This window comes from Littorina saxatilis, linkage group LG1 (assembly GCF_037325665.1).
Source record: "Littorina saxatilis isolate snail1 linkage group LG1, US_GU_Lsax_2.0, whole genome shotgun sequence".
NCBI lineage: Eukaryota > Metazoa > Mollusca > Gastropoda > Littorinimorpha > Littorinidae > Littorina > Littorina saxatilis.
The window spans coordinates 11,980,890-11,995,090 of record NC_090245.1 but is presented as its reverse complement, the minus strand read 5'-3'; the positions used below and the strand labels follow the sequence as shown (position 1 = coordinate 11,995,090).

Below are 14,201 nucleotides of genomic sequence, written 5' to 3'. Positions count from 1 at the left end.
CTATATGTTTTTGGAATCAGGAACGGACAAGGAATAAGATGAAATTGTTTTTAAATCGATTTCGGAAATTTAATTTTAATCATAATTTTAATTTTTTTAATTTTCAGAGATTGTTTTTAATCCGAATATAACATATTTATATGTTTTTGGAATCAGAAAATGATGAAGAATACAATAAACGTAAGTTTGGATCGTTTTATAAAAAAATAATTTTAATTAAATTTTTTAGATTTTTAATGACCAAAGTCATTGATTAGTTTTTAAGCCTCCAAGCTGAAATGCAATACCAAAGTCCGGCCTTCGTCGAAGATTGCTTGGCCAAAATTTCAATCAATTTTATTGAAAAATGAGGGTGTGACAGTGCCGCCTCAACTTTTACAAAATGCCGGATATGACGTCATCAAAGACATTTATCGAAAAATGAGAAAAACGTCTGGGGATATCATACCCAGGAACTCTCATGAAAAATGTCATACAGATCGGTCGAGTACTTTACTCTGAATCGCTCTACACACACACACACACACACACACACACACACACACACACACACACACACACCACGACCCTCATCTCGATTCCCCCTCTATGTTAAAACATTTAGTCAAAACTTGACTAAATGTAAAAAGGAGACATTTTACACACAAGTTTCCAATGTTTGATGACCTGCAGACACGTGCGAGTCTGTTTAACTATTGTCTTATTTCATCGGCAGAGCTGGGTCAAATTTCTGTCAAAAAAGTAGGTTATTATAACTTTTGACTCACCTGAGTAATAGTTGAGTATATTAATTCACATGTGTCAATTTCTTGAACGTCTCTAAAGGTAGAGTGTAGTCTCAGGAGTGCTCATATTTGCCTATAGATGTTACAGCAGAGAATTTTGTTTCCAATTCATATTACGTATGACACAATTGAGTCGTATGTGCATTTTCTTTCTTGTAAATTGCTGTCTTATGATAGTGTCCTTTCTGCCTGGTTCTACCTTTGAACAGATACGACCGGCCATTAGAATGAACACGATAATGACACTGCAATGAACACTGTTCTCTCATAACAGAGGGCATGGAGCCGGAAATTTAACTGGAAAGGAAACAGTTTTAACGGCACCATAATGTAAAAACACGTTAATCTTTCATTACCACTGGCACTTGCACAGCTATAAACAGTACCACAGTTATGCCGATTACTTTTTATATTTAGTCAAGTTTTGACTAAATATTTTAACATCGAGGGGGAATCGAAACGAGGGTCGTGGTGTATGTGCGTGTGTGTGTGCGTGTGTGTGTGTGTCTGTGTGTGTGTGTAGAGCGATTCAGACTAAACTACTGGACCGATCTTTATGAAATTTGACATGAGAGTTCCTGGGTATAAAATCCCCATACGTTTTTTTCATTTTTTTGATAAATGTCTTTGATGACGTCATATCCGGCTTTTCGTGAAAGTTGAGGCGGCACTGTCACGCCCTCATTTTTCAACCAAATTGGTTGAAATTTTGGTCAAGTAATCTTCGACGAAGCCCGGACTTCGGTATTGCATTTCAGCTTGGTGGCTTAAAAATTAATTAATGACTTTGGTCATTAAAAATCTGAAAATTGTAAAAAAAAATAAAAATTTATAAAACGATCCAAATTTACGTTTATCTTATTCTCCATCATTTGCTGATTCCAAAAACATATAAATATGTTATATTCGGATTAAAAACAAGCTCTGAAAATTAAATATATAAAAATTATTATCAAAATTAAATTGTCGAAATCAATTTAAAAACACTTTCATCTTATTCCTTGTCGGTTCCTGATTCCAAAACCATATAGATATGATATGTTTGGATTAAAAACACGCTCAGAAAGTTAAAACAAAGAGAGGTACAGAAAAGCGTGCTATCCTTCTTAGCGCAACTACTACCCCGCTCTTCTTGTCTGCCATGAGCGGTGGACTGACGATGCTACGAGTATACGGTCTTGCTGAAAAATGGCATTGCGTTCAGTTTCATTCTGTGAGTTCGACAGCTACTTGACTAAATATTGTATTTTCGCCTTACGCGACTTGTTGTTGTTGTTGTTGCATTGGGTAGGTACCGACGATCGACCCATGTGACACCCAAATCGTACCTGTCTTTCCTCAATGGCTACAAGGCTGTCTATGCTGAGAAGAGGAAGCACATCGGAGATATGGCTGACCGCATGAATACAGGTCAGATTCTTGGTGATACCACTTTACATCGTGTCCCATAGATGCATTAAATCGTCATCACCTGCAGGGTATATAAGATAATTCACTTGTGCACTACAGATAGAGCGGCGACAGGAAGGAAGAAGCAGTGGTTGATACATGCTGTACTGATCAATTCCGAAAGTCTTATTGATGGGGGTCGAATTGTTCCTTCCTGAATTCATTTCAGCAAGTGACACAAAATCAAATTCTTCATTACAAATTTTGCATGCTGCTACATTCTGGGAGCTTCCCTAGATCCAACAAAAAACTTTTAAGATTGAAAACACTTGTTTGATGTGTCGGTAGGTCTGGAGAAGCTGATCGAGGCGGCAGCAGCAGTGAATGAGTTAAGTAAAGAACTAGTGGTCAAGGAACAGGAATTGGCCTTGGCCTCAGAGAGGGCTGAAGCTGTCCTGAAGATTGTTAGCGTCAAGGCCGCTGCTGCGGAGAAAGTCAAAGCCCAGGTGCAGAAGGTGAAGGACAGAGCCCAGGATATCGTGGACCAGATCAACGCGGACAAAGTGATAGCTTATGCCAAGCTGGAGGCGGCCAAACCCGCCCTGGAGGAGGCAGAGGCCGCCCTCAACACCATCAAACCAGCCGACATCGCCACCGTCAGGAAGCTGGGCAAACCTCCTCACCTCATCATGCGCATTATGGACTGTGTGCTGATTCTCTTCCAAGGCAAGCTTGGCACAATCGCAGTCGACCCTGACAAACCCGAGTTCTTCAAACCGTCTTGGGGCAACTCCCTCAAGGTAATGGCACTCTTGTATTCAACTTTCGGGCTTTGGACGTCTTACTTTCATGGTTTGGACTGAAAAATCACGAACCAGACTCTTTATCTTTGTTATCATCACTGTAATTCAGTCAAGTTAAGATTCAGAACTAATTGGAGTCCGTAAGTGGGGAGAACTCATTAGCAAATGCCGATCATCCGTTATATACACACAATAATGATGCTTCCATTTGAGCGTGATGGAGGGCTTCAGTCGACTTGGAAAGGCTGACAGTTCTCCGATTATGACATAAGTTTCCAAAGCAAACATGTCAATGTTATTACAATTCAATTTGTGAACAAGAACTTTCTTGCCCGGAATTACGCATGGAAATAACTTTTTAATAAAGAATGGGTGATGGTTTTAGCCATGCCAACATGAAGATTGAATAACGCTGTTGTTAATTTTTGCACTGTTTTAAACTCATATGACATATCATTTCTGTTAAACTTTCTCTCCTACTAAGAACAAAGCACACACACACGCACGCACGTATACGCGCACGCACGCACGTGCGCGCACAAACACTCGCACACACACATACTTTACGATGCTCAATGTCTTGTACTTTTCAGCTGATGTCCGCCACACAATTTCTTGGCAATCTGATGTCATTCCCCAAAGATCTCATCAACGATGAAATGGTGGAACTCCTGGACCCCTACTTTTCTTCAGAAGACTACTTCTTGGAGCAGGCCAAGAAAGTGTGTGGCAATGTCGCTGGACTTCTGTCTTGGACTAAGGCCATGGCCGGCTTCTTCTCCATTAACAAAGAGGTCTTGCCCCTCAAGGTCTGTTGAAACGCCTTTGTGCTAACTTTGTGTTTTTCTCAGATCCTTCCACTTGTACACATACAGAGATCGTGGACCAGATCAACGCGGACAAAGTACACATACCCAAAAATCAGCAGCCCCGATGCTTCCTTCGCATAGATGGGAAAGATTGTGCCTTTACAGCGTACGAACGAGATTCACAACTGGTTAATAATAATAAAAAGTCCTCACTTAGCTAAAGGTGTTGCTTCTTTGAAAATGACAGGAAATACAAATGTGTTATTGTGCAGTTGAATACAATTAAACACGAAAGCTCATCGCGCAGAAGAATTTATATGACCGAATTCTTGTCACTCGCGGTGCAGGCTAACCTGGCAATCCAAGAGGGGCGCCTGGGAGCTGCCATGTCTGACCTGAACACTGCCCAGGCCACTCTGGACGAGAAGGAAGCTGAGTTGGCTGTGGTGCAAGCACAGTTTGACAAGGCTATGAGCGAGAAGCAGGTTTGTGTTTTACCTGATACCTAAAGATTCATATGATAGAGAAACAGTTTGGTGTTTAACGGTTGCTACAAGAGACTAATAAGAAGGAGAAACAGATATTATTTAGTATTTTACCCAGTACCTAAAGGTTGAAATAAAATAGGATAGGCTAGTGTGTTATTTGATATCAAAAGATGTATCTTTTTCATTTGACGCTTTTCTGCAGAACATTCTGATTCAGCTTTCATTTATTGAAACTCCCCCATTGGCTTTGTGCTGTAGTCTAATACGTGTCCTTGTCAATACAGATTAAACGGTCAAGGTTTTTATAAGTGAGGTACTTCTGTCCAAACAGAAACTGCAAACAGCAGTGTATTTTTGTAGCAGTGACCACAAGAGGTATGTGATGAATATACGTCTGCTCTTTATCTACATCCTTGCTCAGTTTTTCCTTTGACATGAACATTTTGCCTCTTTTATAGATACTGATGGAAGATGCTGAGAGATGTCGCAAGAGAATGGGTGCAGCTTCAGCTCTGATTAACGGTCTTTCAGGAGAGAGGGTCCGCTGGACTGAACAGAGCAGGGAGTTTAAGGAACAAATCAACAGGCAAGTTTGAGTAGAAACGACAAGCGAAACTAGAGGCCAAGCCTTCAAGGCTCACGCTTGCAAACACCAGTCCCTCGACCAATTTCATCCTAACTCACAGGAGCTGCTCTTTGTCTCAATCCTGTGTATTCTATGTGATGTTATTTTGCTACCGACACAACTAGCGCATGCACTGTTTATCTAGGCCATGATTAAGCTATGTGATATGATTTTTCTACCGAGACAACTAACGCAGGCTTTCTTTATCTAGGGCTGGCCATAATCATGCTATGTGAAATGATTTTGCTACCAAGAAAACTACTTCATACACTCTTTATCAAGGCCATGATAATGCTATGTGATATGATTTAACCAAGACAACTAGCTCAGGCACTATTTATCTAGGCCATGGTTAAGCTATGTGATATAGTTTTGCTGCTAAGACAACTAACTCAGGCACTCTTTATCTAGGCCATGATTATGCTGTGTGATATGATTTTGCTACCAAGACAACTACCTCAGGCACTCTTTCCTCTAGTTCATGATTATGCTGTGTGCTATGATTTAACCAAGACAACTAGCTCAGGCACTCTTTATCTAGGCCATGATTATGGTGTGTGATATAATTTTGCTACCAAGACAACTAGCTCAGGCACTCTTTATCTAGGCCATGATTATGCCGTGTGATATAATTTTGCTACCAAGACAACTAGCTCAGGCACTCTTTATCTAGGCCATGATTATGACGTGTGATGTGATTTTGCTGCCAAGGCAACTGTCCCAACCACTCTTTATCGTCTTAACAATGATTGCAGACTGATAGGAGACGTGTTGCTGTGCACGGGCTTCCTGTCTTACTCGGGCCCTTTCAACCAGGATTTCCGCCTCATTCTGCAGAGGCGATGGACTAAAGAGCTACGAGATCGCAGAATCCCCTTCACACAGTCGCTCAACATCACAGACATGCTAGTGGAACCGACAACGGTGGGTTCAACTATCAGACATGACGCTAAATTCCAAAGCCCAAGCTGAGTGATGAGGAGAGATTTAGGAATGAATTAACAGTGTCCGTCCGTCCATCTCTATGTCCCTGTCTAACTTTCATAATGTGTCCAAATGTGATTTGTACAGGTTGCGGAGTGGAACCTGGAGGGTTTGCCCAACGATGAGCTGTCCACACAGAACGGCATCATCGTCACCCAGGCTTCCCGCTTCCCCCTCCTCATTGACCCACAGGGCCAGGGAAAAATCTGGATCAAAAGTCGAGAGACGAAAAATGAAATGATGGTGAGCAGTTAGCAAACTAGAGGCGACGTGACGTTTATTGGATATACAATGCAGTTACATACAAAATGAGGGCAGAAAGAAACTGACCAGGTCAAATGTCTAAAAGCATCTCTCTGCTTAAGAAGCAGAAGAAAAAAAAGAAAGAAGTCGCGTAAGGCGAAATTACTACATTTAGTCAAGCTGTCGAACTCACGGAATGAAACTGAACGCACTGTATTTTTTTCACCAAGACAGTACAGCTTCGTCAATCCCCGCGAGAAGGAAATCGCTCACCTCCCACGTGCAAAACGCAGTGATATGCACACGCCAGAATAGCGCGGTATTGTGTTAAGCAGGAAAGCGCGCTTTTCTGTATTCGTGTTAACTTTCTGAGCTTGTTTTGAATACAACCTATCATATCTATATGTTTTTGGAATCAGGAAACGATAAAGAATAAGATGAAATCATTTTTGGATCGATTTCTTAAATTTTAATCGTAAGACTAATTAATTTATTTTCGTTAATTGTGATCACATTTTAAGAGTAAACATGACATATGTATATATTTTTAGATTCAGAATGTCATGAAGAATACGATGCAATCAATTTTAAATCTGTTTGCGAAAAATCGATTTTAATGACAACTTTAATGAGCAAACTCATTAATTAATTTGTAAGCCTCCAAGCTGAAATGCAATACCAAAGTCCGGGCGTCGTCGAAGACTACTTGACCAACATTTCAACCAATTTGGTTAAAAAATGATAGCGTGACAGTGCCGCCTCAACTTTCACGAAAAGCCGGATATGACGTCATCAAAGATATTTATCAAAAAAATGAAAAAAAGTCTGGGGATATCATACCCAGGAACTCCCATGTAAAATTTCATGAAGATCGGTCTAGTAGTTTTCTCTAAATCGCTCTACATACACACACACACACACACACATACACCACACCCTCGTCTCGATTCCCCCCTCTACGTTCAAAACTTGACTAAATGTAAAAAGGAGAGGGAGAGAGAATTAATTTGTTCATTTAAAGGCACAGTAAGCCTCCCGTAAACCATCATGATCACAGATACTGTCAGGCTTTTACACACAGTACAAACACCCTTCCATTTGAACGCTCACCAAACGGGTACATCCTAGGTGCCCTACGTAAACAGCGAGCAATTTTCAAAGAATTAGTTTTGCGGATTGTCTCTCAGACAATCGGACCGTGGTGCGTTTTGGCGCTAGACCTCACTTTTAAAATCTAAATAATAAATTGACAGCTTGTTACACAAACATTCTTAAATCATAAAAGAATTCTTTGTTTGTCAAGACAAGATCAGTACAATTCGAAGTTTTGAAAGTTTGAAAAAAGAAAAGCCCGGAAGCAGGGTCACGCAAGGTCGTGGTTCTCGTAGCAGACGACGGTTTATGCCTATCGCCAGTTCCTCTGAACAGTCAAAAGCCATCGCTAGAGTTCTTGTGAACTACAGCCGTTTGTTTCGTGCATAGTCAGAGGTACATAAGAACGTGCTATTGCAGATAAGCTCACATCGAGTCGCATTCAAATTACTAACTGACGACTACATTGTGAAAAAGGGAAACTGGATCACACGGGTTCACGATGGCTCAGGGGTAAAATAAACCACGCAAAAATAAATTCTTTGAAAATTGCTCGCTCTTTACGGAGTGCACCTAGGATGTTCTCAAGCGGTGAGTGTTTAAATGAAAGGGTGTTTGTACTGTGTGTAAAAGCCTGACAGTATATGTGATGGTTTACGGGAGGCTTACTGTGCATTTAACACAGAAGCTTCCACTGTCTATCCCACTTTCCTTACTAACGCTTGTTCTGAATGCAAAAGTTTAATTGCTAGGCACCCAGAATAACAACAACAAAAATATGTGTGAACATGCTTTCAGCTGTCGAATCTGAACCACAAGTATTTCCGCACCCACCTGGAGGACGCGCTGGGCCAGGGTCGCCCCCTGATGATAGAAGACATCAACGAGGAGCTTGATCCGGCCTTGGACAACATCCTGGAGAAGAACTTCATCAAGTCCGGCTCCTCCTTCAAAGTGAAGGTGGGGGACAAAGAGTGTGACTTCATGAAGGGTTTCCGCCTGTACATCACCACCAAGCTGCCCAACCCCTCCTACACGCCTGAGATCTCTGCCCGAACCTCCATCATCGACTTCACCGTCACCATGAAGGGGCTGGAGGACCAGTTGCTTGGTCGTGTCATCATTACGGAGAAGGCTGTGAGTTGGTCCTCTTTCTACTGTCAGGGATGGCCAAATCGTCAGCCCGATCTACAGGGGCGAGTACAAAATCCGCCCGGCGAGTAGAAACTGGCTGGCAACTCGCTCGGCTGGCTATTGACAATTCTGGTCAACTGCAACGCTTCTAATTGTACGATCAAAGCGTTATCAACACTGCAGATACAGCAACTGTGGTATGTACCCGGCCAGCAACTTTTCTGGCGAGCAGCAGCTTGTGACTTTTTTGAAGTTACTCGGCCGGCTGGCGAGTTTAACTTTTGAGATTTGACCATCCCTGACCGTTCTCAGCTCAAGCTCGTGTGAAGTGTGTAGGTTATGCAAAAAAAGTGTGTTAGGGATCCAAAGCCTTATCCCTAAGCTTTGCTCTGTATCATTTTGAAGTGTCTTTTCACTTATGTGTCGAAGGATGTCAAAATTCTGTTTGTACTTTAGTTGCACTGAGTATATATACAGCAGGAACCACACAGTAGTCTCTCAAACGGATCTACTTTTAGCTTCAGGTTTAATGAGCGCTTCTGGGGTGATAACGCGAGACAACTCCTGTGATCTTGCCGCGAGGTTCCGCCTGTTACAATTGTCTTTTTACCGTATAAAATGCACGACTTACACACGAACTGTTACCAAAGCGACATGCTATTTGGGACCAATGCACGGTTTTTACATTTAGTCACGTTTTGACTAGATGTTTTAACGTAGAGGGGGGAATCGAGACGAGGGTCGTGGTGTGTGTGTGTGTGTGTGTGTGTGTGTGTGTGTGTATGTGTGTGTGTGTGTAGAGCGATTCAGACCAAACTACTGGACCGATCTTTATGAAATTTGACGTGAGAGTTCCTGTGAATGATATCCCCGGACGTTTTTTTCTTTTTTTTCCGATAAATATCTTTGATGACGTCATATCCGGCTTTTTGTAAAAGTTGAGGCGGCACTGTCACACCCTCATTTTTCAATCAAATTGATTGAAATTTTGGCCCAGCAATCTTCGACGAAGGCCGGACTTCGGTATTGCATTTCAGTTTGGTGGCTTAAAAATTAATTAATGACTTTGGTCATTAAAAATCTGAAAATTGTAAAAAAAAAAATTGTTTTTACAACGATCCAAATTTACGTTTATCTTATTCTTTATCATTTTCTGATTCCAAAAACATATAAATATGTTATATTTGGATTAAAAACAAGCTCTGAAAATTAAAAATACAAAAATCATTATTAAAATAAAATTTCCGAAATCGATTTAAAAACAATTTCATCTTATTCCTTGTGGGTTCCTGATTCCAAAAACATAGATGTGATATGTTTGGATTAAAAACACGCTCAGAAAGTTAAAAAGAATAGAGATAAAGAAAAGCGTGCTATCCTTCTCAGCGCAACTACTACCCCGCTCTTCTTGTCAATTTCACTGCCATTGCATCGAGCGGTGGACTGACGATGCTACGAGTATACGCTCTTGCTGTAAAAAGAGTTCAGTTTCATTCTGTTAGTTCGACAGCTTGACTAAATGTTGTAATTTCGCCTTACGCGAATTGTTACATTTAGTCAAGTTTTGACAAAATGTTTTAACGTAGAGGGGGGAATCGAGACGAGGGTGTGGTGTATGTATGTGTGTGTGTGTGTGAGTGTGCGTGTGTGTGTGTAGAGCGATTGAGAGTAAACTACTGGACTGATCTTTATGAAATTTGACATGAGAGTTCCTGGGTATGACATCCCCGGACGTTTTTTTCATTTTTTCGATAAATGTCTTTGATGACGTCATATCCGGCTTTTTGTAAAAGTTGAGGCGGCACTGTCACACCTTCATTTTTCAATCAAATTGATTGAAATTTTGGCCAAGCAATCTTCGACGAAGGCCGGGGTTTGGTATTGCATTTCAGCTTGGTGGCTTAAAAATTAATTAATGACTTTGGTCATTAAAAATCTGAAAATTCTAATTAAAATTATTTTTTTATTAAACGATCCAAATTTACGTTCATCTTATTTTTCATCATTTTCTGATTCCAAAAACATATAAATATGTTATATTCGGATTTTAACAAGGTCTGAAAATTAAACATATAAAAATTATTATCAAAATCAAATTTCCGAAATCGATTTAAAAACACTTTCATCTTATTCTTTGTCGGTTCCTGATTCCAAAAACATATAGATATGATATGTTTGGATTAAAAACACGCTCAGAAAGTTAAAACGAAGAGAGGTACAGAAAAGCGTGCTATCCTTCTCAGCGCAACTACTACCCCGCTCTTCTTGTCAATTTCACTGCCTTTGTCACGAGCGGTGGACTGACGATGCTACGAGAATACGGTCTTGCTGAAAAATTGCATTGCGTTCAGTTTCATTCTGTGAGTTCGACAGCTACTTGACTAAATGTTGTATTTTCGCCTTACGCGACTTGTTTTCTTTTCTCGTGTGATCTTGCTGCGAGGTTCCGCCTGTTACCAGCCGAAAGAAAGAAGGGGCATACATAACCTCACCAGAACCGCCCATTACAGTCGTTTCCAGTTTTATGTGACAAGGGATGTCAACACTATATTTATACTTTGGTTGCACTGAGTAATTATAAAGCAAGAACCACACAGTTGTCTCACAAATGTACGTATCTACTTTTAGCTTCAGGTTTAATTACAGTCGTTTCCAGTGTTATGTCCTTGTGTTTATTTCCCCTTGGTGCTTTGTACATCATCATATTGATCAACTCAACAGGAACTGGAGCATGAACGTGTGACGCTGATGGAGGAAGTGACAGCCAACAAGAAAAAGATGAAAGAGTTGGAGGACAACCTGCTGTTCCGCTTGACCTCCACGCAGGTGAGCACAGCTTTATACTATGATGATGATAATAATAACAACAATAAAACATTTTTATATGGCGCTATTCGCAGCCAAAAGGCAGTCTCGTCACGCTTCACAAATATTTAAAAAACCCATTAAAATTGAATATTTCACACATAAAATTAAAATGCAAAGCATCCTTACAGATCTGATCCTTTTCACTGACTGATTCATTGGTTATCATGCCATTGCTACAGATACTAACACAACCAGAGGGGATTGATAGCAAAGAAGTATGATCAACTACTAGTTACATTGTGTAGAGGTGCATGACTGTCACGGCATCATCACAAGATCAATCTTCAGGGGAAAAGGCCATGTAACCAATGCTTTACATGTCTATGCAGGGGTCCCTTGTGGATGATGATGAACTCATCGACGTGCTGGGTATCACCAAAGTGACAGCCGCCGACGTCAGTCAGAAACTGGTGGTGGCTGCGGAGACAGAGATCAAGATCAACACTGCCCGTGAAGAGTTCCGTCCCGTGGCCACACGCGGCAGTATTCTATACTTCTTGATCGTGGAGATGAGTCTGGTCAACAACATGTATCAGACTGCGCTCAGACAGTTTTTGCAGCTGTTTGACAAATCTATGGCAAAGTGAGCTCACCGTTCTTGAATGTGGAGTACAGATTTGTGTGTATCTTACATGAAGGTATATTAATTGTAAAGTTTAATCGGCCGTGCTTTCAATAATGCTATTATGGATATGCACAGTTGCAGCTATTAAGAAGTGTGCGTTTTCATAAATGTTCAAGCAGTATTGCAGATGAGGTTTGAGCCTTGGTTTGAACTGATGAGTTCATCTGATTTTGCTTCAGATCGCAGAAGTCTCCCATTCCGCAGAAACGGATTCAGAACATCATAGACTTCATGACGTATGAGGTGTTCAAGTATGCCGTGAGAGGGCTCTACGAGGCGGACAAGCTGACTTTCACTCTGCTGCTGGCGCTGAAGATTGACCTTCAAGGTGGAAAGATCAAACATGAAGAGTTCTCGACCCTCATCAAAGGCAAGTGTATCCTTAGCGGATTATGACTTTATTCAGTTATTCTGCAGAAAAGACAAATGCTGGAGAAAAACCGTTCTTTTCTGCAGCATTTCTTCATAATGTCATCTTTCGCCGAAGCAGCGTTTTTTTCTGCAGCAAAACATTTTATTGCAGTAAAATTGAAATCAAGAACGCTGCAGTAAAACGGTGCTGTTGTTTTACTGCAGAAAACCTGATTACATTTTTTCTGCAGCATTTTGTACTGGCTCTTGGCGGATTATGACATTATTCAGTTATTCTGGAGAAAACCCGAAATGCTGGAGAAAAACTATCTTTTCTGCAGCATTTCTGCATAATGTCATCTTTTGCCGAAGCAACGTGTTTTACTGCAGTAAAACAGTTTTTCTGAAGCATAATGTTTACTTGGTTTTCTGCAGCATTATTGCGATTAACTTTTTCTTCAGAATAGTCTGTGACAGTTTTTCTGGAGAAAAACGAACGACCTTGTAAAGTAGCGTTTGTATTCGTCGCCCCCTGGGATAGTATAATAGTTTGTTCCGCAGTGTACCAATCAGAAGGCTATTGGTAATTCTGGATGAATCCATCTCTTGACAGAGGGGGGCTCGCGTGCTCCAACATTATAATGAGCCAGTACAAAATGCTGCAGAAAAAGTGTAAACAGGTTTTCTGCAGTAAAACAACAGCACCGTTTTACTGCAGCATTCTTGATTTCAATTTTACTGCAGTAAAATGTTTTGCTCCAGAAAAACCCGTTGCTTCGACAAAAGGTGACATCATGGAGAAATGCTGCAGAAAAGACAGTTTTTCTCCAGCATTTCTGTTTTTCTGCAGAATAACTGAATAAAGCCAAAATGCTGAAGAAAAAGTGTAAACGGTTTTTCTCCAGTAAAACAACATCACCATTTTACTGCAGCATTCTTGATTTCAATTTTACTGCAGTAGAACTGTTTTACTGCAGAAAAAAACGTTGCTCTCGAAAGATGACATTATGCATTTCTGTTTTTCTGCAGAATAACTGAATAAAGTCATAATCCGCTAAGGATACAAGTGTGGACCACCAGATCATTTTGAGACATGTAACCAGTATCGAACAGGAACGAGGATGTCGTAACACAGATCAGAATGAAACCAACTGTCAGTATCTAACTTTATATTTCCTTGTACTTTCAAGATTTGTGCTTTAGGATGCACTCATTGGTTTCAACAGTATTTGATTCAGATACAAGTGTACAAAAGCCATGGAATGTGTGATATAATTAATAGCACAACAAGATAAACGTATGGATGGTGCATTCATTCTTGACATTGGAGGCCTCTGGATCTTGAGTTACAATGTTGGTTTCTTTATAGGGGATATAGCTCAGTTGGTAGCGCGCTGGATTTGTATTCAGTTGGCCGCTGTCAGTGTGAGATCAAATCCACGTTCGGCGGAAATTTATTTCTCAGAGTCAACTTTGTGTGCAGACTCTCTTCGGTGTCCGAACACCCCCCGTGTACACTACATTGGGGTGTGCACGTTAAAGATCCCACGATTGACAAAAGGGTCTTTCCTGGCAAAATTGCTTAGGCACAGTTAATAATTGTCTTCCTATACCCGTGTGACAGGGAATAATAGGCCGTGAAAGGTAAGTATGCGCCTAAATGGCTGCAATCTACTGGCCGTATAAAATTTCATCTCACACGGCATCATTGCAGAGCGCCTAGAACTGTACCCACGGAATATGCGCGATATAAGCCTCATATTGATATAGGGTCTCTTTCTAAACATCGCTGAACTTCTCCATCTTCAATTAAAAGAAATGAAAGTGTGAAGAAATGAATCCTGATGTGTTGGACAGGTGGTGCGGCACTGGATCTCAACAGTGTGCAGCCAAAGCCAGCGAGATGGATTGTTGACCTGACCTGGCTCAACCTCGTGGAGCTCAGCAACCTGCATCAGTTCTCAGGTATCCTGGATCAGGTCAGTCATCCCAAACCCTTGTGTAA

At 40.9% G+C, this 14,201-nt stretch overlaps 1 protein-coding gene across 2 annotated transcripts in view; it reads left to right on the top strand.

Moving 5' to 3' along the window:
- The window catches only part of LOC138962139 (dynein axonemal heavy chain 5-like), a 116,093-nt gene that overhangs the window by 76,608 nt on the left and 25,284 nt on the right, over positions 1-14,201 (top strand). For both annotated transcript variants that reach the window (XM_070333859.1, XM_070333867.1), the window contains exons 49-60: positions 2,077-2,195; positions 2,523-2,974; positions 3,571-3,786; positions 4,134-4,271; positions 4,733-4,860; positions 5,655-5,823; positions 5,971-6,126; positions 8,017-8,355; positions 11,074-11,178; positions 11,550-11,803; positions 12,025-12,215; positions 14,054-14,175. In XM_070333859.1, coding sequence (XP_070189960.1) covers positions 2,077-2,195; positions 2,523-2,974; positions 3,571-3,786; positions 4,134-4,271; positions 4,733-4,860; positions 5,655-5,823; positions 5,971-6,126; positions 8,017-8,355; positions 11,074-11,178; positions 11,550-11,803; positions 12,025-12,215; positions 14,054-14,175 — 2,389 coding nt within the window. The remainder of the gene's footprint in view (positions 1-2,076; positions 2,196-2,522; positions 2,975-3,570; positions 3,787-4,133; positions 4,272-4,732; positions 4,861-5,654; positions 5,824-5,970; positions 6,127-8,016; positions 8,356-11,073; positions 11,179-11,549; positions 11,804-12,024; positions 12,216-14,053; positions 14,176-14,201) is intronic.